Source organism: Equus asinus, chromosome 19, assembly GCF_041296235.1.
Source record: "Equus asinus isolate D_3611 breed Donkey chromosome 19, EquAss-T2T_v2, whole genome shotgun sequence".
Lineage (NCBI taxonomy): Eukaryota > Metazoa > Chordata > Mammalia > Perissodactyla > Equidae > Equus > Equus asinus.
The window spans coordinates 1,459,085-1,480,971 of NC_091808.1; the positions used below are offsets into that span (position 1 = coordinate 1,459,085).

At 52.3% G+C, this 21,887-nt stretch overlaps 2 protein-coding genes across 11 annotated transcripts in view; one reads left to right on the plus strand and one right to left on the minus strand.

Annotated features, from left to right (window-relative positions):
• Positions 1-10,015, minus strand: part of PPP1R7 (protein phosphatase 1 regulatory subunit 7) — a 31,895-nt gene extending 21,880 nt beyond the window's left edge. For 2 of the 10 annotated variants that reach the window (XM_070489211.1, XM_070489209.1), the window contains exons 1-7: positions 9,103-9,181; positions 6,598-6,659; positions 6,073-6,201; positions 2,372-2,427; positions 1,581-1,646; positions 987-1,117; positions 413-575 (exon numbers count right to left, since the gene is read on the minus strand). In XM_070489211.1, coding sequence (XP_070345312.1) covers positions 413-575; positions 987-1,117; positions 1,581-1,646; positions 2,372-2,427; positions 6,073-6,201; positions 6,598-6,607 — 555 coding nt within the window. In that variant the 5' untranslated portion in view covers positions 6,608-6,659; positions 9,103-9,181. Of the gene's footprint in view, positions 1-412; positions 576-986; positions 1,118-1,580; positions 1,647-2,371; positions 2,428-6,072; positions 6,202-6,597; positions 6,660-9,102; positions 9,816-9,855 lie in introns of those variants that run through there. The other 8 variants (XM_044751308.2, XM_014842893.3, XM_044751306.2 and 5 more) reach the window with 7 other exon arrangements.
• Positions 10,016-10,098: 83 nt separating this feature from the next.
• PASK (PAS domain containing serine/threonine kinase) overlaps positions 10,099-21,887 on the plus strand; it is a 35,191-nt gene continuing 23,402 nt past the window's right edge. The window contains 7 exon segments of the mRNA XM_070489174.1: positions 10,099-10,153; positions 14,781-14,979; positions 16,963-17,195; positions 17,859-18,029; positions 18,804-18,944; positions 19,517-19,651; positions 21,502-21,762. Of these exon segments, the coding sequence (XP_070345275.1) occupies positions 14,781-14,979; positions 16,963-17,195; positions 17,859-18,029; positions 18,804-18,944; positions 19,517-19,651; positions 21,502-21,762 (1,140 nt within the window). The 5' untranslated portion in view covers positions 10,099-10,153.

Genomic DNA, 21,887 nt, shown 5'->3' on the forward strand with positions numbered 1-21,887 from the left:
TGTGGAGATCAGACCACCACAACATGCTGTGCTCGGGACACTTCCATCTCAGACAGGCTCACAGACACAACCAGCACATTCAGAAACAGAGTGCTGGGGCTGACCAGCTCACCTCTGGCAGGATGTACTGGGAGGTTGTGCAAAGAGTTAGGTCATGATTTGGATGGAGAGCAAATGAAATCTACATGCAAAAGAAAGGGCAGACCACTGCGTTTGGGCACACGTTCTTATTAATACAGGCCTCCAGTTAGCATTTTCTTCTTAAAAAAAAAACATTTCTCTGTTCTTGAGAAAAAAAAAATCACACCACATGAAAAACACAGCCAACCAAACATCCTGCACCCACTGCATTTAGTCCACACTGCTGCCTCTTCCTGAGAGGCCATGCTGCTGGCTGTGTGCCTGCACCTACCCGGATGCGGTTGGACCCCAGCTCCAGCATCTGCAGTTGACGTAAGTTGCTTATGTTCTCAATTTTATTGATTTTATTGTTGACCAAGAAGAGCTTTTTCAGTCGTGTCAGCTTGTCAATTCCTTCAATGTTTCTCAGCAGATTAAAAGAAATATCTAAAATTCTGGGAACAAGCAAAACATGTTTTAATGAGCAGAGGTCACATAGAACTCAGAATGTAACTTAGAGGCGGCATTCACACCCAGAGGACCCACCCACCCAGGAGCAGGATCTTGCGGCCGCCCAGGGAGGCAGGGAGCAGCCTACAGGGCCCCTGACACCCGCCCAGGTTCACAGGACTGTGTTGAGGGAAGACATTATGTCAGAAACCCTGAGTGGAGCAGCCAGAAGCGTCCAGTCGAAGGTTTTATTTGCAGGTCAGGAATGCGGACAAGCTGACGCCACCTATGGGAGCCAGGTGCAGGGCAAGGCCCTGTGGCAGAGGCGGCCTCCTAGGGGCTGAGAGCCAGGGCAGGGGGTTGGTTCTGGGGAGACTAGACAGGCCCCTTTTGTCTTCTTGGGTCTCATGACTCACTCCAACTCTGTCAGTGCCTCCAGATTCTCAATCTTCTTGATTTGGTTGTCATAAAGATCCAACTCTCGAAGACTCTGTAACTCCTCCAGATTCTCAATGCATTTAATTAAATTTTGACGGAGGCAGAGAGTCTGGGGGACAGAAAAAAGGACAGTTTACACAGGCAACAGGGAGGCCACAAGCAAGTACCAGCTGTGTTACAGGACACAGGACAAGCCTTCCAGGGTGAAGAATGTGGTTTTCATTCTCCTGCTGTTTTCTAGAAAGGTGCTGACCTTAGAGGATGAGCAGACACCCAAAGGGAGGCTGGCCCTGCACCGAGCAGACCTACTTGGTGAGGGAGGCATTGGGCCTGTGTGCTGTTTCGCAGCAGAGCAAACCTCAATGGGTGCAATTTTGAAAAACAAATTGAACTGAAGCGAGTTAAGGACTGCGTAGTTTGGTGTGTGCTTAACTGCAGGCAGGCTCTGAATGGAGGTACAGTGAGCTGCAGCACGTCCGATGCAATGCCTGAGCTCCAGGCGAGACATCTGGCCTCCCGGACTGCTCTATAAACCTGCCATGTTCAGGATAAAAGGACACAGTCCTTCTCACCTTCACTTTCTTCAGCACCTCAAATCCTTCAATTTTTCCAATGCGATAATGATTCAGATCAACATCCTGAAACAAGGAAGAAATCTCGCTTAGCTACAGGAAACTTCCCGAAGATCTGCTTCCTGGAACAGGAGCTACAAGGAGGCCTGCTGGGTGGGTGGAAGTGAGGGTGAGGGAGAGGATCCGTGAGCAGTGCCAGGTGGAGTCTGCAGCACACAGGTGAGCTGTAAGACGCTCCCCGGTTTAGCTACGATAGATAGTCTCACGTAAACTCACCCTCCAAATTAGTGATACATAAAACATTTCTGTCACCCTTAGCTCCCTTGATCGAAAAACACAAGCCTAGGCTCCGAGGAGATGCACCCGGTCACATCACTGTTGGGGCCAGCTGCGGGCTCAGGGGAGGACCCCCCCAGGTCAGTTACTATGCAACAGGTGGGTCTGCTCTTCCTGGCAGTCTTCCTCACATCCTGAATTGTTAATATACGGTGCTTTTCAGATGGTGGGGATGTTAGGACCCCATCGTTTACAACATAATCATTTGACCCACTTAATTTATGAGTCAAAGGTGTTTCATTTGCCACACAATCCTCAATGGTTAAATGAAGTGGGATTTCAATCAGTGGCATTACAAACTCTAAGACCACAAGGAATCTGACCTAAGCAAGGGAGGCTCAGACGACCTCTTCTAGGGAAATCACTTACTAATCTGGCACCTTCGTAAAAGATACCCTGACGGTCAGAGTGGTCCGTCACCACACCATGAGGTTGGGCTGAGCAGGCAGCATTACCTCTGCATCTTTATCCAGGTTAATGGTTTCCATATCCACAGGCAGCTCTTGTCCTTCTGAAAAAATGAGAAGAAAAAAGTCCATTCAGATCCCCACTGTCTTCAGGAAGCAGCAGCCGTGGCGTGGGTGGAGAGCCGTGACTTGGGCTGCCTGGCTCACAGAGCTAGCTTGAATGCAGAAAAGAAACCAGCAGGTGATACATGGAGGATGTGGATGGTGTGGCAGGGTTGACACCCTGTTCCAACATGGTCACCTTTTAAGCACTCTGAATTTCCTGAATTCAGCTGCTGGCAGAGGTCTCCAAACTTCCATCTGTGCCACTGAACTTCCCCTGAAAGGAAATGTATTCTGAAGCTGTTGGCAGAAAGCTGTTGGCCGAATGAGCCTCAGATGAGCCCTGTCAGGGGCCAGGGAGCTGCCTGCCACCGCCTCCTGGTGACGCCAGAGCCATGTAAGTGGCAGCAGTCCACCCTCCCACAGTCTGTCCCTTCTTGTCTGTGGAATATGGATCGTGCTGGGCATATCAGATGTTCTAGGATGTGCCTTTTACTGCTTTGGAAAGTGGCCTGGCATCTACAAATGCTTCTCGCTGCAAAGACCAAAACAGAATGAAGCCCAGCTCAACAGAGAGGATCAGGGAGCTCTGCTGAATAATTTAAACACACTTCTCAATGGGAGGCCGGGGAGCTCAGGCCAGCAGAGGACCCTCGACCCTGAGCACGGGGCCTCAGTCTCCTGGGACACTGAGAGCCCGAGTAGAGCTGCAGGAACCACTCTCACTGAGGATTTAACAGCCTCAAATTAGCAGCCGCCCCTTTCATTCCATGTGGACCTATTGAAGCATACATGTCTACAAGGATTAAACACTTTAAGAGTAACCATCATTCTTTGACTTCACCAACTGTCTTATGATTTCTTCCCCCAGTCCACTTTAATTAGGATCTGAATAAGGACATATATTGGGACTGGATGACATTTCTCTAAAATCCCTTTTTGCTCTTGCAATTTTTTCTTTTTCTTTTTTTTTCTTTTGGTGAGGAAGACTGGCCCTGAGCTAACATCTGTTGCCAGTCTTCCTCTTTTTGCTTAGGAAGATTGTTGCTGAGCCAACATCTGTGCCAATCTTCCTCTATTTTATGTGGGACGCTGTCACAGAGTGGGTTGACGAGCAGTGCTAGATCCACACCCAGAATTCAAACCTGCAAACTCTGGGCTGCCAAAGCAGAGTGTGCGAATTTAACTGCTACACCACTGCGCTAGTTTCTCTTGCAATTTTCTCCTGAGGAGGTGGGGCTGCCTGTCTAGCAGCTTGCCCTGTTGGTCAGAGCGTGTGGCTGCTGTTTCTCCTGTATTTCCTGTGAGCTGGTCGTTACTGTCACCGTTTTGCCTGGCTCCTACTGCTGCCTCTTCCCTACAGCAAAACTGCATTGATTCTGCACTGCAGCGGCTTGCAGAACCTCATGCTGGACCTCACGCTGATGCGCCTCCTGAGGACGGGAGCCTGTGTGCTGGTCAGCCTGGCCCCTCTACTAGAGGCCCCAGAGACGTGCGCCCGACATAGGACCAGGTTAACAAAGTGCTGGCCCCACACCGGCTGAATTCACCTCACGGTCTTTTCACTATGCCCTTTCCATAACAAACAACAACGGTGAGTTTAAAAAAAATGTCATTTACTGTAGTTTAACCACAGCCTTATAGGATATCAACTAACCTTGGAATTAAACAAAAGGAGCTAGGCAAAACCAAGAGATACGCCCAAATTACTCCCCACCCCCAAAAGACAGCACAAATTCAATGTCCAAGAACTCAGAAGTCGAAATGAAAGAGGCACTACAATGAAGGCAGGGTCCCCAGGTCAAGTAGCATCACAGTCAGGCCACTATGAGAGTAAAAGAGGGCACTGCAGATAGCCATGCTGGGCTAGCAGGTGGAAGCTGGGCCTGGCTCCTCAGGACATGTGGTCACATGGCTTAAAGGGCTTCTGCTTGTAACACATCCAGTTCAGGACAGGCCCCTGGAAATGTCAGCTTAACCTCTAACACAAAGTTGCTAGCCTAGAACATCTTTCCAAATGTATCCTTTATTGATCTTTTTAAAAAATAAGTTAGAGAAAATAAGTGAATGGTAGCAGGTGACATGTTTGAATTTGTTTTATTTGAACCTAAGACTTAAATAAATACAGGCAGGAGCAAGTACTGGTTTCTCTAAGGACTTAAAAATGCATATTCCCAGAGAATTTCTAATTAGCTAGTAGTCTGGCGGAAAGAACGCTGCATTTACACAAGCCAGGTTCAAGTCCAGCTGTTCTACTTTGCGGCCGTGCACACTTGGGCGAGTTGTAGCAAGCCTGTGCTCATGACCCAGGGACAGAAAGGCCACGACAGGGCTCTGTCAACTCTCCAGACTTCCACAGGTGCCAGGTGCTCAGATGTGAGGGCAGGTGATGCTCCCACCCCTGGGCCTTCCTGTGACTCAGTTAGGCAGTAATGAGAGCTTCCACCCATCACTCCGATGTACTTATTCCACCCACGGCACTTCCAGAACATCGACTCGAAGTTCCAAAGTAAATGTGACTGGTACTTTTGTGGTAATCGCCTTTTGCCTTAAAATTAGGTTACCATGGTTACCAATCATCTTCACTGGCACAGAGAGGACAACGTTAGTCTAAAAATTAGTTTTGTTTTTTATAAACTTGTTTTTATTATCATAGGGGTAATGCATGATTATTAATACCTCAAAAATCCATACATTGCGTATAAATCTAAAAACGCAGAAAGTACAAGACCTTCTAAAACCACTGTTCAGAGGCCCTCAACAACAGTTTGATGTGTTGTTCTCTCTTTAGCAGGTAAAACTACAAATTATTACTTTTAAAATAAAAATAAGATTTTAACATGCATCTTGTTCAGCAATTTGCTTTTTTCACTTAATATCTCTTGGACATCTTTCTGTCTGTTCTTACGGTTTCTCACATTCTTTTCAATGTAAATTTATTTTCTAAGCAAACAAGGAAAAAAGGTTTAGATCATGGTTGGGGAGGGTGAAAAACCACCACTATGGGCTGAGAACTTACTCTTCTCATCCCTAAATTCATTTTGTTGTTGTTAGTAAAACAATAGGAAGCTATTGGGGTATCTTCTACATAAAACAATTTTCCTAACATCTAGGCAATTTAAATCAACCCTCAGGCCTACAAATATAGTGAAGCAGGACTCAGAAATGACTTCTGTAAGACACTAGAAGCACTATTCTGAAATTAGTTTATATTACTATGGTAGGAAATAAAAGCATAGCAGTCAGCCACAATGCTTATTTCAAATCTTGATTTCTGAATATATGGTTAATAAAACAATTTTCTGGTTCTGTCCCAGACGACACACCAGTACCAACATCATTAGCAGTAGTATTTGCCTTCAGTGGGATTAGAAAAAACTGCATCCTGCCTCCAAGCGTCGTAGATGAGTCAGCTTGCTCTGGGAGTGCCTCCGAGGGTGTGCTGCTCCCAGAGGACAAGCCCACAGCCCCCAGGCCAGGGAGGGCCTCTAACCTGGCATCAGCAGATCCCTAGTTAGCCTAATAAGCCCAGGCTCACATAGCAGTCCTCCCCAGGCCTGACGGCCCGCCCCCCCAACCTTGGGCAGATCATGTGTAACTCGGCCACCCTCCCCCTGAGCGAGTTTCAGGTTAACTCGGCCTGGTACCTTCTGGGTCCTCGTCCCCTGGCTCCTCTCCATCCTTCAGGCTGTGCTCACTGAGGTCTGCCACTAGACCGCTGCTCTGCTTCTTCCCTTCTTCATCGCCCGATTCTTCAGATTCGACCCGCCTGTCAACTGAACCCACACACATCAGTAAGAATTCACATCCACTTTATGTGACTCTCTGAGGAACATGTAACACACTGACGTCCAGTTGAAGTCAAAAAGACTTCATTCAAAAACGTTTGTTGAATTCAGTTCAACGAACATTTGAGTGTCTTCCACATCCCGGGCACCATCTGAGGTGTACAGTGGTGGGGAGAACTGGGGGGGAAGGGGGCAAAGCAGGGAGGCCACACAGGTACAAAGGTGAGTAACATACTATTCCTGCCCTCAGGAACTCAAGAATTACCAGGTGTTCTGAAAGCCCTGGGTCATCTGTGTTTAAACACACAGGGAAGCACCTCCTGTGCGCTCACTTTTGGCCTGGATATCCACGTAAGGGGACCATTGTACCCTTCCGCCACATACCTTCATCCATGCTCCACTATCCATTTGGCCAAGAAAACCAGCCCAGTTCAGAGGCCCACGTTCTGAAAGAAATCAAGACTAACTCAAATCAGACTGTGGGCAGGGGGGAGCTCTAATAAAAAAGGAGAAGACAGCCAATAGTACTAAATGCCCCATGTAAAGGTCACTGATGCTAATTGTCAGGACACAGAGATACCAGCTCTAAGCTTTGAAAAGCTGGTAAACAATTATTCTTTGAATTTATAAATAAGGCAACGATTAAATGTGGCAGACTGGTAAAAATTCTTTAGCAAGATAGCCAAATACTTTTCCTTTTTCCTAACTTGTTTCATGACCTCTTTTGGCAGTGTGTCTCGAAGACCTGAAGCACTAACAAACTACTCGGAACTATCAACCACACGGAAAGCACCCTCCTTCCTGACTAGTCTACCTACAAGGGGTGTGCTCTTTGAGAGGAAGGAAGTTCTAGTTCATCTTTTATCTCCCGCTGGGCCTAGCTAAATAGCAGTCAGAAAAGGACTGCTGGACAAAACAAGTCCCCGTGAAATGCATCTCCCAAACCACCCCCATTCCTTCTTCCCCGTCCCGGCAACTGCCTTGGCTCAGCAGCTCATTACCTATGGCCTGGGCTCCGCTCAGCCTCCTAACTGGTCTCTCTGTGGCTTGTCTGGCTCTGTCTAATCTATTCTCCATCACAGAGAATCTGATCTTAGACTCCAAAAATTTCTGGAACATCAGTGGCGTCTCCTGAGTTTGCACCTTGCCTCTAGAGACAATGCTTTGGCAGGCTATTTCCTTTTCCAAGCCTCAGTCTCCTCATCTGTAGAAGGGAGCTAGTATAGTACCTATATCTCAGAGTCGCTGGCAGGCTTCAATTAGAAAAGGCACAAAAGGAGACAGCATGTGCAGGACATGCAGTTGACACTTAATATATTAGTTATCACCAGGCACGAGGTGCTCCATGGTCAAGGCTAAGGGAAAGCAAGTTCTACTGGGCAATGGGCTGGTGCTGCTGAGCTCTGGGCGGGAGGCCTTAGCTCACAAAGGGCAGCCAAAGTGAAACCTGGGGCACTATCATGAGGGCAGCAGGGGGTGTAGGGGACAGCAGATCAGCATATAAGGTGACTCTGGGGCACTGGGGACAATGGGCTGGCTCAAGGTATTGGCAGTGGGAATGGAAGAGGCATTGAAGATCTGCAGATATTAAGGAAGTAGAGGTGTCAGAGCCTGTCGATTAACTGGGTGGGTGGGAATGGGAAAGAGAGAAACGCCTGGGTTTTGCATGTCATTTACCAAGACTTGGAAACAGCTGAAGAGGACGCAGGAGTAGATGGCGGAGGGAGAAGGGAGATAGGAAAAGGTGTTCCTCATTTAAAAAGATCCAAGAATCTCAAAGTCCAAGACCCTTCATGCCCTTCACACCCCTCCACCAAGGACCATCTCTCGCCAGCCTCACTGGCACTCTTCGCCCTCATTCAGTATGACTTGTCACTCTTGGTCAAACTCTCCTCCAAACAGGCCACCTTCCTTCACACCCCTTTGCCTTCCTCTGTGTGGTTCCCCTTGCCTGCAGTGATTTTTGATCTTTCCCCCACCCTATCCCCTGCCTGGCTGATCTGCACTTTTCCTTCAAGGTTCAGCTGGGAGCTGGCTTTGGTTGCACAGCCATTACTCCCCAAATGCCAGCTCTTCCTTAGGCCCCCCTGCCCAACCCCGTTCTGCATCTTTCTTCCCTAGCACTTTACACATCAGACAGTGGCTGCTCTTCTGGAGCTCTGTACCCACCTTGAAACCAGAGGAGCCAAAAGCTCAAAACATAACATAAACACTCAAAGACATGACTGACTCTCCATCGCGGGGTGAGAGCGTGCATGTGTGTATATAATTACATGCATACATAGTATACATATAATTTTTTTTCAACAAAGCGAAAAGGTTGAATTCAATCTTTCGGGAACTATGGTAGCTACGAAAACAGGCACCCGCCCTTCTACGACTCAACCTCTGGGCTCCTTGTCACCCCTTCCCCACATTGAGAGGGCCCTTCTCCACTCCGCCACGTTCCCCAACGAGCCGACGTGGGGGGGCCCCACGGCGCCCTGCGCCTCGGTGTCCTCGTCAGCCGCCCAGGGACCGACCCGCGGATCAGGCGGAGGGGTTCGGTGCGAGGCCCCCACCCGCCGGTGGGCGCGGGGGCCGCGGGACCACCGCGTCGCCACTCCCACCTACCCGCGCCGCCGCTCGCCCCTCCCTCTGCCCTGAGTCCGGCGCCTCCCGGGCCGCCCGCGTCTTCCCGGCCGCTGCCCCCTGGGCGCGGAGTTCCCGGGTCCTGGGCCGCCCCCGCCCCGCCGAGCCGGCAGGCAGCTGTCAGGGGGCCGCGCGGCGCGGTCCGGCCGCGGCCAGAGGCGGCACACCCCGTTTCTCTCGGGCAAGGCCGGTGCGGGCCGCCGCCCTCCGCCCGCCGCCCGCCGGGCCCTTCGGCCGTCGCCCCGCGGGGCCGCTCACCCTCCATCATCTCCTGCGACTGTTGCTGGCCCCCGCCGCGCTCCTCCGCCATATTGGCTGCTCTTCCCCTTTCCGGAATCTGTCGCCTCAGGCCCCTCAGCCAATCAGGGCTCCCAACTCAGGGCTGACCCAGCCAACGGAATCCCAGCGCGGGGGGTGGGGGGCTGACCCCAGACGCGCCTGCGCGGCCCCAGCGCTTCCTGGGAGTTGAAGTCCGTGCGCGAGGCCGCGCCCGCCCTCAGCCCCCCGCACCGCCAGTCTCACCTCCTCGGGGGCAGGTAATTTGAGAGCTCCCAGAGGCATCTGGTGGCGAGAAGCAGGGAGGAAGGCGGGGCAGTCGGAGCCGCACGCTTGGAGCCGAACCTGCAGGCGAGCGGAGAGGAGTCTGGGAGATGCTCTGGGCTCTAGAGGGGCACGGCCAGGAGGTCTCGGCATGGGGCTGCCAAGTGCCGGCCTCCGGGCCGTGTCTGTACGACGGGTCGGCCTTGTCCCGGCGTCGTCGCGCGGATCCAGCCCGAGCGCAGGGGCCGCCTCCGTTAATGCTCAGCGCAGGGCGCCCGCGCTCGTGCTGGGACCAGGGCAGGGGGCCGGCAGTGCCTGCAGGTGCCCAGAGAGCCGGTCAGGGCCCGGGATGCCGACCCAGCCCACTAAGGGCGCCGCAGCCTCCACCGGCCCTCGGCCCCGCGGACAAGCATGGCCCGTGAGGGAGCAGCCCCGTGCCCCTCGCCTCCAGGCGAGCTCCGCGCTGCTCACCCTTCTCAAACCCGAGACCGGAGGAAACTGCGTCCGCCCGACCTGGGGGGCGGAGGCGCCGTCTCTTTCGGCTCCTCCGAGGCGCCGTAGGGGGAGTCCGGTGCGTCCCTAGCAACCGTTAGCGCGGGCTTCTCAGCTCCGGCTCGCTGAGTCCCGCCCACAGGCACCATTGGTTGGCTCGTGGCGCATGTCAATTGGCGCAAGTCGCTCTGCGATTGGTCAGTGGGGCTACGGGCGAGGATCAGCTCTTTGCCGGCGGGGAGAAGCGAGCGTGGCCGGGTGACCCTTGCCGCCCCAGGTGAGAAGCCTACCGGAGAGAGGCGATCTGGGCTCCGCGGGGTGCCTCGGCCCGTCCCTGGCGCGGCCCTCGGACGAGCCCAACACGAGCTCTGTGCCCCTGCGCTACCCGCGTCCCCTCCTGCAGCCCTGGCCAGATGGTGGCCCGCGCCGTCTCGGCCGTTTGTCCCGGCCGGCGCCGCACCCTGCGGGCCCCGGGGCTGCACTGCGCCTACCGCCGCAACGCCCCGCCTCGGCCTAACCCACCCGCACTCGGTCCTCTCGCCTAAGGTTAACTGTGCGTTTTGTTTACTTAGTAGTGTCCATCCTCCTCCCAGGAGGTGAGCTCCAGGATGTGCCTGGCATCCATGAGCTTGTCAGTGGATATTTGTGGGTGAATGCTTGAGCCGCAGTGTGCATGTCCACTGCTTCCTGACATCCCCACTTGGATGTCCCATGCATCCCTGGGCTTTATCCTTAATCTCCTCTTCACCGGTTTTCCTTTTCCCAGAAAACGGCCTGAGCTGAAAACTTGGGATGTGGTCTTGATGCCTTTTCCTTTCTTACCTTCCACATCTCATCACCCAGTACTTCTGTGTCAACTCGATGTCGATTTTTCTCTTCTGGGCTCCCCTCTCCATCTTTCTGCCATTGCTTTAATTTAAGGCCTCATAATTTGCCTGGATTACTGTAAACCCTGCCCCCGCCTTGCCCCTGGAGTGGTCTTGCAAAATGCATATCTGGTCATGTTACTTCCAAGTGTAGAACCCTTAAAGTCAATCTTTGGGATAAAACCCAGACTGCTTGGGCAGGAATAGGCGGCCCTGGGAGTTCTACCAGAACTCAGTGGGCCCCCTCCACTTACTCTCCTGTGTACTGACTGCTCCCCGAGGGCACTGTGGGAGTCTTTGCCTTAAGGTGCCACTGCTTGGAAGGCTTCTTCACTCACTTTGCCCGGCTCAGCTCTGCTGATGCCTCTTCCACAAAGCCTTTGGTGACTTTTGGGATCTGGTTGGTGCCCTTTGCTTACCACCATCATCCTGGGTATTCTTTAGGATGCCTTGATGCAAGAAACAGATGAAGTCTCAGAATGGCTCTGAGGGTGAGTAAAGAGCCTCCAAACCTGAAGTTCAGAAGAAGGCAGGTTTCACCCAGTGGCTCAAAATTACACCCTCGCCATTTTCTGCTCTGCTGTTCACTCTGTTGGCTTTATCCTGAGGCTGGTTCTGCTCCTGGTGTACACCAGCAGTGGGAGCAATTGGAGCTATTTGCTTCCTAGCTTTTGTTCTATTGGGAGAAAGGTGGTTGCTTCCAGAAGTTCAGCCATAAGAGCAAGGAGTACTTTCCCAGAAGTTCCTTTGCTTGGTTAAAAAAAAAAAAAGCTTTCCTGGGGTGGCCCAGTGGTGCAGTGGTTAGATTCATGCACTCCGCTTTGGAGGCCCCAGGGTTCGCAGGCATGGATCCTGGGTGCGGACCTATGCACTGCTTATCAAGCCATGCTGTGGCAGGTGTCCCACATATAAAGTAGAGGAAGATGGACATGGATGTTAGCTCAAGGCTAATCTTCCTAAAAAAAAAAAAAACCAAAAAAACCAACACCCAATAATTTCCCCACTCAAAATCTTACAGAAAGTCTTTCTAGTTTTCTTCTAAAAGTTTGGTGTTTTGATTTTCGCAGATGGTGTGTTGATAGCTCTGTTTTCTTTGTTTCCCATCTGGACAGTGAGTTGTCCCAGCACCTTCATATGAATGTGAATAGCCCATATTTCTTCAGGGATAAGTAATATTCCCTCAGTCCTATATCAAGTGTTCGTACATGCACAGCCCTTTTGCTGGGCTCCCATTTGTTCCTTTGATCAGTTCTATTATTCCTGCCCAGAAACCCCAACCCAATAACTATGGTTTCATCTTGAATTTCACATCTGGTAGTCTGAGTGCCCTCAGAGGGGCCTGGATCTGTGGATTTATTTCTTTGTTATTGAAGATCATTCACTCTTATCTCTTCAAATGTTTCCTCCTCTCTATTCTCTCTGCAGTTAGGTGTTAGATTGTCCCAGTCTTTGTGTCTTAACTTCTCTCTCATATTTTTATGTTCTTGTTTCTCTGTGTTGCATTCTGAGTTATTCAAATATATCTTCCAAATCGCTAGTTTTCTTTTCAGCTGTGACCACCTGCTCGTTTTACCCATCCATCGACATTAAAAGTTAACTTTATTGAGATGTAATTTACATACAATAAGATGTAGTGACGTTAAGTACCTAGTTCTTTGACGGTTGAGACATGTTTCTGCAGTCACAACCACAGCCGAGTCATGGAACACTTCCTAAGTTACTCGAAGAAATTCGTTCATGCTCTTCCTTGGTCAATCCCCTTGCTCTCCCCACCACTGGCCCCAGACAACCACTGCTCTGCTTTCTGTCCTCCCTATAGATCAGGTTTGTCTTTTCTAGTGCTTCATGTCAGTGGAATCCTACAAGATGTGGTGTTCTGTGTCTGGCTGCTGTCCCCCAGCCTAACGATTCTGAGATTCACCCATGCCATTGTTTGTGTCACCAGTTCATTCGTTTTTATTGCTGAGCAGGATTCCTTAGTGTGGATGTGCTTCACTTTGCTTATTCTCCTCTTGATGGACATTTGGACTGTTTCCAGTGTGGGGCTATTAAGAATAAAGCTGGTGGTGAGGGGCTGGCCCCGTGGCCGAGTGGTTAAGTTCGCACGCTCCGCTGCAGACGGCCCAGTGTTTCGTTAGTTCGAGTCCTGGGCGCGGACATGGCACTGCTCGTCAAGCCACGCTAAGGCGGCATCCCACATGCCACAAGTAGAAGAACCCGCAACAAAGAATACACAACTATGTACCGGGGGGCTTTGGGGAGAAAAAAAAAAGGAAAAAATAAAATCTTTAAGAAAAAAAAAAGGACGAAAGAATAAATGTCTTAAAAAAAAATAAAAAGAATAAAGCTGGTGTCAACATTTGTGTAGAAGTCTATGGTCATGTGCTTTCCCTTCCCTTGGGTAGATACCTCGGAGTGCAATTACTGTGTCCTAACTGGCAAACTGCTTTCCACAGTGGGTGTATGTCCCATTGTATATTGCCACCAGTAGTATACAAGAGTTCCAGCTGCTCCCCATCCTTACTAACACTTCGTATTTCCATTCTTTTTAATTTTAACCAGCCTAGCAGTTGTGTGATGATAGCCCACAGTGGGTTTACTTTGCCTTTGCCTGATGACTAGTGACGGTGGACATTTTCTCGTGCGCTCCTTTGAGACTTGTACATCTTCTTTGGTGAAGTGTCTGTTTGAAAGCTTTACCCTCCACGCCCTTTTCAGAAAATCAGGTTGTGAGTCTTCTTGTGAATCCTTAGGATTTTCTCTGTTTATGGTCATGTCTTCTGTGAATCGAGACAGCTTTATGCCCTCCTTCCCCGTATGTATGCCTTTGATTTCTTTTTCTTGCCTTTGTGTGCTGGCAGAGACCTCCAGGACAGTGCTGAATTGAAGAGGCTCAAGGGACTTCCTTGCCCTGCTCCTGACCTCAGAAGGAAGCCTGCAGACTTTCACTGTCAGGTGTGTGGTCAGGTGTAGGTTTCTCCTGTGTGCTCTTTGTCAGGTGGGGGAAGGTCTCCTCCATTCCTAATTGTTGAGAGTTTTTCTCATGAAGCGGTGTTGGATTTTGTCAAATGCTTTTTCTGCATCCTTTGGTATGATTGTGTGATTTTTCTTCTTTGGCCTGTTGATATGGTGGCTTACGCCAATTGACCTGCAAATCTTAAACCAGCCTTTCATTCCTGTGACAAGCCCTAGTTGGTTGTAGTGTTTTATCCTTTTTGCATATTACTTGATGGATTTGCTAATATTTTCTTGGGGATTTTTACATCCATGTTTGTAAGAGTTATTGGTCTGTAGTTTCCTTTTCTAGCAATGTCTTTGTCTGGGTGGGCACGTCGTCCTGGCCCCTTGGATGCTTCACTTGCTCAGGGCCCCGGCCTGAGCCTTCAGGCAGTGGCTCTGTCCTGCAGCTGTGCAAGATGTCACCAGGGAGGAAACTTGGTGATGGACACGTGGGTTTTTTCTGTATTTTTTCTTATATCTCTGTGAGAATCTACAAGTATCCAAAAATAAAAAGTTAAAAACAAAAACACAAACATCTGGTGCCAGCCCATCTCCAGATTCTCAGCCTTGGCCTTGTGTTTCTATTTTGTTGGAAGTTTCATGGGTGATTCTGGGTGCAGCCGGTTGGAGCCACAGGATTTGGGGAAAGCTGGGGCCGAGGGGGCCAAGCAGACCCTCCCACGCTGGCGCGTTCTTGTGCCGTTGGTAACGTTCTTCTTAACCTGCGAGCATTTTCAGTTCGTGTGGACCTGCAGCCCCCATCCTTTCTGCCCTGTTTTATTCCTGTTTTTCCTTTTCTCTTTCCCATCCCTTCCTATGCATTTCACTCAATGAGCTTCTTCTTTTAGCACGACTTTGGTACGAAGCTGTTTTTTAGGTTCCCACCCAGGCTGGCAGTGAGTCCTTTGGGGCTGAGCTTAACTCAGCCTTGCGAAGAATTAGTTGGTTAAACTGCCTTTATGTTCTTGCATTGCAGACGTTGATCAGGTTCACTTTATTTTCTAATTGACGATTGTCCCACTGGCCCACCGTCTCCAGATGGAGGACGGAGGCTCCGCGGCCTTTGAAGAGAACCAGAGGTCCCTATGCGGGAGCTCCTCCTTGCCAGCGCCCACAGAGAGCCCCTCTGCGCAGACCACTGCCTCCGAGCCCAACAAGTCCTTGTCCTCGGCCCGCAGACATCTGAGCAGAAGGAATGGGCTTTCGAAACTCTGCCAGAGTAGGATGGCTCTCTCAGGTAACCACCCTTCTGATCATTGTGGGCATCACCCTTGAAAATGGAAGTGCAGAGTCGCTCTTGGCTCTGTTCAGTTATTCTGTCATTCTGCTCTTGCAGAGGAAAGGCGTTTGGGTGCCCGGTGCATGCTGGCGGACGACGCCAGCAGGACCCTTTCCTGCTGCATTTGTTCTGCTGATTCTTAGGCATGAAACTCTCCCTTTCAGGCAGCAGTTGGAATTTGCCTCCATGTTTCAGGGTCAAATTAGAGCAAAACGTTATTTCTTCGTTCAGAGTATGTGAGGACACCGTCCTGGGCTAGGCTGCGTGACAAGTGAAATATAGCTTTGCTAATTTGGTTCAGTAAATATTTACTGACTACACTGCAGGCTGATGCATTTCTCCCAGACACAGCCAAATTAGACAGGCCCGTGGGCAGCCAACCTCACAATGTGGGCTGTGGGGCTCCCAGGGGTAGGCTGAGAACTGTGGGGCACCCACTGCCCCCCGTGCCCCCGTTCACTTCCTTCTCCAAGTCCGTCGGTGCCTCCAGAGCCCAGACACAGTGAGGAAGAGAGCATCACTCTGCCTTTGAGGGGCTTGTCGTCTGAGGGGGATGCTCGAGGAGACAGCAGGTGCCTGCTTGAAGTTGGGTGGACCTGGAACAGTGAAGAGGTGGCCTGGAGCTGGAGGAAAGGGGCTCAGGAGAGGAGTGGCTGACAGAGGAGGAGGAGGGTTGGAGCTGAGCTCCCCGGCATAGGGGACGGCAGGGCTGGGTGTGTTCAGAGGGCGGCATATGCTGGTTTTTGTGAGGAGGGCCAGAGATGCTGCAGGGAGGGGCCGGGCAGGTCTGAGAGGCAGGCGGGCAGCCGCCTTTCGACTGGGGGCACTGGCCCACAGACAGGTTGTTGTGGTGGCTGCAAGGGGAGAAGAGGCAGAGCTGGTGTCACTCTGCCTGTCCTTAGGCACAAGGAGGGGTCAAGCCAGGCTTGGGATTGGCTGCCTGGGAAGAGGAGGGCCAGGGGGCAGATGGCTGTGCAGTTTCCAGCCTCAGAGAACGTCAGGGTGAGGTCACGAACTGAGAAAGTCGACTCCTCTACAAAGGACCCAGCGGGGAAGGAGGGATGAGTCATGTTTGTTTGGCCCGTTTTTGAGCTGCTACAAGGATGGAGTTGACATTTACTGAGACAGGAAAGATGGGGAGCAGGTAGCTGGAGCCCAGGAAAGGGGTCAGGGCTAGGGGTGTAAGAGTGGGGCCATCAGCACATTTCTGTGTGAAGTGTATGTAAAGCCACCAAGGAGCGGCTGGGATGGAGTGGAGGTTCTGAGGCGGAGTCTGGGGTCCCACAGTGGTGAGAGGTCAGGAAGGTGGAGGGAGAAGGTACTCTGCCCAGGGCAGGTGGTTTGGGAGGTGGGGAGCGGCCCTCCGGGCCCAGTGCTGCTGAGGGTGGAGTAGGGTGAGGCCTGAGGATTGACCACGGGGTTGAGCATCTTGGGAGCCACTGGAGATGTTGCTGAGAGCAGATTTTCTGGAGTGGTGGGGAGTGAACCTGATGGGTGAATGAGAAGGGAGAATGGAGGGAGGGGGAGTGGAGACAGCAGGTAGCTCTTGACTTTGTGAGATTGTCCAGGAACAAGTGATGGGGCAGTAGTTGGAGGGGCTCTGGGTCTCAGAATGAGGGACAGAGGAGAAAGGGGATGTTTGCAAGAGAACCCCTTGGAGGGTGGGCGGGAGGATCCGGAGTGTTCCTTACACAGAAATAAATGTTGAGCTTGGATCCTTTGTGCTTCTGATGGGACATGGCTCTGTGTGGCTGCGAGGTGCCTGGTGGTTGTGTAGGGGGACTCTGGGGACTGTTCAGATGCATGATTAGAGAGTCAACTCTGCAGTTCATTTAATCCTTGGATTCTTTGCAGGAGATGGGTGCAGGGGCTGTGTGCTTTGTGTTTCACCCGAGCTGGCAGCCATGTGAAGTCTAAAGCTTCCTTTCCTTTTCTTTCCAGAAGACAGATGGAGCTCCTACTGTTTGTCATCGTTGGCTGCCCAAAATATTTGCACCAGCAAACTGCACTGCCCAGCCACGCCTGAGCAGGCGGACCTGGCCGGGTCCCTGGGCAGCACGTCCTGCTGCTCCCTGCTGCGCGGCTTGCCCTCAGGGTGGTCTGTGCCCCTGCTCCCAGCCCCCGTGTGCAACCCGAACAAGGCCATCTTCACTGTGGACGCCAAGACTACGCAGGTATTTGGTTCGGTTTGTGACCCGGCTGTGGGTTTGGGGTCCGTGCCTTCAACCTGTAACCTCAGACAGGAATTTGTGTGTTTTAAGTGCAATTAGAAAAACGTCTGGTTTTGCCTATTGTAGCAAAATAGATATGAATTTGGAGACCTAAATATGAATCAGGCAAAACAAACTGAAGCCTCTCCTCAAGAGAGAGATTCAAGGAGAGGGATGAAGCACGTCATTTACTCGTGCTTGCTAAAGTGTTGGCTCAACTAAAATAAGAAGGGATATTCAGTGTTTGAATTAAATGTCTTTGCATAATGCACATTTATACACAAATAGCTGAAATTGTTAGATGGGCAAGAAGAGTGGTATAGATCCCCATCTCTTCCTCCGTCCCAATGACATGGTGTGCCCCTCTCGGTGGGTGAAGGACACGTGGTTCCAGTCTGGACACCGTCTGATGCACTGACTGGTGGACGTTCTTGTTTCCACGTGGTCGAGACTCCGGAGGACCCAAGGGCATCAGGGTTGTGAGCCCACCGACAGTAGGACGTCAGAGGAGGATGGGTCTCTGGGCCACCCCCGGTGGGTGCCCGCGCCGCCTTCTCTTGGCTATTATCAGGAATTCGAGGAGTGCTCTAGGTGATGCTTGTGCTGTCTCCTCCCTGCCACCCTCAGATCCTGGTTGCCAATGACAAAGCCTGCCAGCTCCTGGGATACAGCAGCCACAACCTGATCGGCCAGAAGCTCACGCAGTTCTTCCTGAAGCCAGATTCCGATGTGGTGGAAGCCCTCAGTGAGGAGTGCGTGGAGGCCGATGGGCGCGCTGCCGTTGTGTTCGGCACAGTGGTGAGTGCAGGCCCCTCGGAGGGCTGCCCGCCTGGAGTGTGCGCTGGGGGCCTGCTGTCACTGGTCACTGTAGGCGCTAGCGCCCCCTCAGCATTGGTGTGTTGCAGTGGTGGCGGGCGGGAGGCGTCCCGGGAACAGAAACAATGTTGCTGCTGGCCTGGCGTGAAGGGTGACACAGGTATCCCTGGTGCTGCTTGATGAAGGAGGAAGCTTGACTAGCATTTTGCAGACCTGCAGGGTGCCATGTCAGTGACATAATTTTATTGTCTTCGCTTCCGAATCTCCAGTTTGTCTGGTGTTTGTTGGAGGGGCTAGTGGGACCGGAAAGGCCGCCCTGGAGCTCTGATGTTCCCGTATGATGCCTCCAACCGGCACGTTGACGGGTTAGATGGTGAGCCCTGAGCTTCAGGCACTAGAGAAGTTAGGTAGGATCAACCACATCCAAAAAAATCATCCGTCCAAGAGACTGACTACTAGGAAGAAGAAATTTAAGATAGTCAGCTTGTACTGGTGTCTCTTTCTTTAAGAAATAAAGGATACTGCTATTTTTTCCTTGCTATATTACCATGAAGCTGAGGATGAAAAATAAATCTACTCTTCTGATAGAACGTTCACTCAGAGCATAAGGTCAGGTGTCGGAAACCTTAATTGTACTTTGGTTAGTTTCCAAAACGTAGGGCAGGTGAGCAGAAGTCTGAAATGCCCCCATCCCTGGAGTCGGGGAGGGCCTGGCGGCCGGGGGGCAGTCAGGCGTGAGCCCGTCTGTGCCCGCAGGTGGACATTGTGAGCTGCAGCAGGGAAAAGATTCCGGTGTCCGTGTGGATGAAGCGGATGAAGCAGGAACACAGCCTCTGCTGCGTGGTCGTGCTGGAGCCTGTGGAGAGGGTCTCGGCCTGGGTTGCCTTCCAAAGCGATGTGAGTTGCTTGACCACACTTCTCAGCTGCGAGTAGCTTGACCACGCCTCTCCTCTCCCTGCACTTCAGCAAACTTTGTTCCTCGCTCAGTGCCTTTGGGCAGAAAGAGGGCTTGGAGTTCTGGAGGGTCTGCCTGCAGCTATGCCCCTTACTGATCGTGTGTGCTTGGTCAAGGGGCCCAAATCTCTCTGTGCCTCAATTTCCCCATCTGTAAAATTGGATATAATCGTAATGACTCATAGGATTGTTTTAGCACTTCAGTAAAATGATATATGTGAAACCCTCAGCATGGTGGTTGTCATATAGACAGCACTCGCACGAGCTGTGTGTGTGGCGGTACTTCTTGCTGACAAGCCTCCAGTGTGTGCTGGCTTCTGCAGGGTGCCTTGGAATCAGCACTGTGGCACTTGTAGCGGGAGGGAAAGGGTCACGTGGGTGCCTCCCTCTTGCGCTTCTGGTACAGGACTAGCGCTAACGGTCTTGCTTTCTGCTTGAAGACGTTAGCGTTCTGTGAAGTTTAAAGCTGAGATGTTTTCATTGTAACACTTAAAAACACTGGCTTTTCCTCCCAGGGAACCATCACGTCATGTGACAGCGTCTTTGCTCATTTGCACGGGTACGCGTCTGGGGAGGAAGTGGTCGGGCAGCGCATCACAGACCTGGTCCCTTCTGTGCAGCTCCCTCCACCTGGCGAGCATGTCCCAAAGGTAGGAGCCCTGACCGCCTGCAGCACGTGGCCGCGTGGCTGCTGGAGCTATTTACCTGGTGACCCTCAAGTTCTTAGACCCGAATCCATAGCCTGGAGATGTAGGCCAGGTTCCTGACAGCAGGAGTGTCCTGCACATGGACGCAGTGGGACAGGTTTTGCTTGGAGCTCTCTGGGCTCCGAAGTCTTGACCAAGGGTCAGAGCCTGTGTGGCTCACCGACTGACCGCCCCCTCCCCTCAGTCCTCTCCTTGGAGTGTGCAGGGGGCCGGGTCTCTCTTTCCTGAGAGGTCTGAGAGGAGCAGGGGGGCCTGCGTGATGGCAGGTTTCCCCTCAAGACAGGATGGCGGGTCAGTGGGGGGACTTGGCTGCTTTGCGGGGCACTAGAGGTTTGGGGTGGGGTGGAGGTTCTGTCATCAGCTGAGCTGCCCCGGTTTCCAGGGGCCCCATTTCCCAGCTCGTGTGCGGCCTTCACGTGAGTGACCCTCCTTGCTACGGATTCAGCTGCTGTCACGTCCCAGGGACCTGCAGGAGTAGACCGGACAGCTGGTTTTTGGCTGAAGTTGGCTCTGCTGCCACAAGAAGTAGAGGTTCTTTCAGGACATCCATTGGCCCTCTGTGGTTCTGTGGCTGGCCTCAGGCTAAGAGCTGAACCCTCTGAGCTGGTCATTTATTGTTTTAAGCTTTCCAGCTCTATTGGAAGCCCCTAGGACCCCCCAGTCCTATTCTTTCTCTGTCTTTTGTCCTGTCCTAAAGGAGTAGCCACTTGGGCCTCAAAGCTGGTGGGAGCTTCAGCTGGTACAATCACGTTGGAGACTGTTTGGCAGCATCTGCTAAATCTAAACATAAGCAAAGCCCCCACCACCCCAGGTACATACCCGAAAGAGGTTTGCGCCAGAAGGCATGTGTACCATGCTCCTAGCAGCGCGTTTGTGGTTGGGACTGAGCCCCTCGACGCCCCAGCAGCAGGTGGAGACAGACACTGTGCCCTGCTTCTGTGCGGGGCTCACTGGGACCTGGGGTCCCGGCCTGCAGGCTTGCCACAGCGAGCCCGCGGTCTCGGGTTCTGGCCCCATTCAGGGCACAGTGCTGGTGAAGTGGGAGCTCCCCCACATTCAGGGCCCTACAGATCTCATGTCGTACAGGTGAACCCTCAAACAAAAGGGCAGGTGGGATTGGGTGAGGGTGTGGGCACAAAGGCCTGGGCCGCTTTGCCATCTTGAACCAGAAAGGGAGCACACTCTCGAAGCCTGTGGGTGGGGATGCTGCCTCATCAGGATTTACTTGGGAAGCCGAGTGCATTCTAAGTAGAGCAGCGAAATGTCACACAGGGACTTGGCTGCGTGGGTGCTGGAGGACTGGGGAGGCAGGTGGGGAATGGTCAGCCCACCCAAGGTCAGCTTCAGCAGGAAGCCACTGCCCCCAGGCTGGAGGACAGGGGCTGGAGTGAGGGCTGGTGCCGCCCACAGAAGTGGGACCCTGGGGATAGCAGAGCTCCAAGGCCGAGGAGGCGGGAGAAACACTGGCTTCTCTGCCCTCCGGGGCCTCACAGATGCCGGTCCAGTCCTGGTGCGTTTCTTGATTGCCCTTGCGTGCGTTGTGCTCGGCTGTTCTCATGTGGGGCCTCGGGTCTCCCGGTCCCCAGGCATGGCTCCGGGTCAGAGCTCTGCATTCCCTGGGGTGAGGGCGGGGCGTGGGGAGATGGAGGAAAGAAGAGCAGGGTGGGAGTGAGATGTTCTGGGGCTGCTCCCCACGACGGGCATGGGGTGGGATTGAAATCCAAAGCAGCAAAGACTCCCCGCTCGGGCACATGAGATGCTGCTGTCAGCTCAGTGGCGTGTCTCTTTTTCAGAATCTCAAGATTCAGAGGTCTGTTGGAAGAGCCAAGGATGGCACCACGTTCCCTCTGAGCTTAAAACTGAAATCCAAACCCAGTAGTGAGGAGGCTGAAGATGGCAAGGCGGCCCCCAAATGGGGTTACTCGGCATCCATCTGGGTGTTCTCCACCATCAGCGGTCTCATCACCCTCCTGCCAGATGGGACCATTTACGGCATCAACCACAGCTTTGCGCTGATGCTGTTCGGCTATGGGAAGACAGAGCTCCTGGGCAAGGTGGGGCCCTCCCCGGAGTGCTGGCCGAGGCCCCTGTGGGGAAGCTGCTCTGTGTCCCACAGTGAGGGTGTGTGTTGTCACAGGCCATGTGCGTCTCTCTTCTTGTCCAGCTCCCTGGCTTTCCC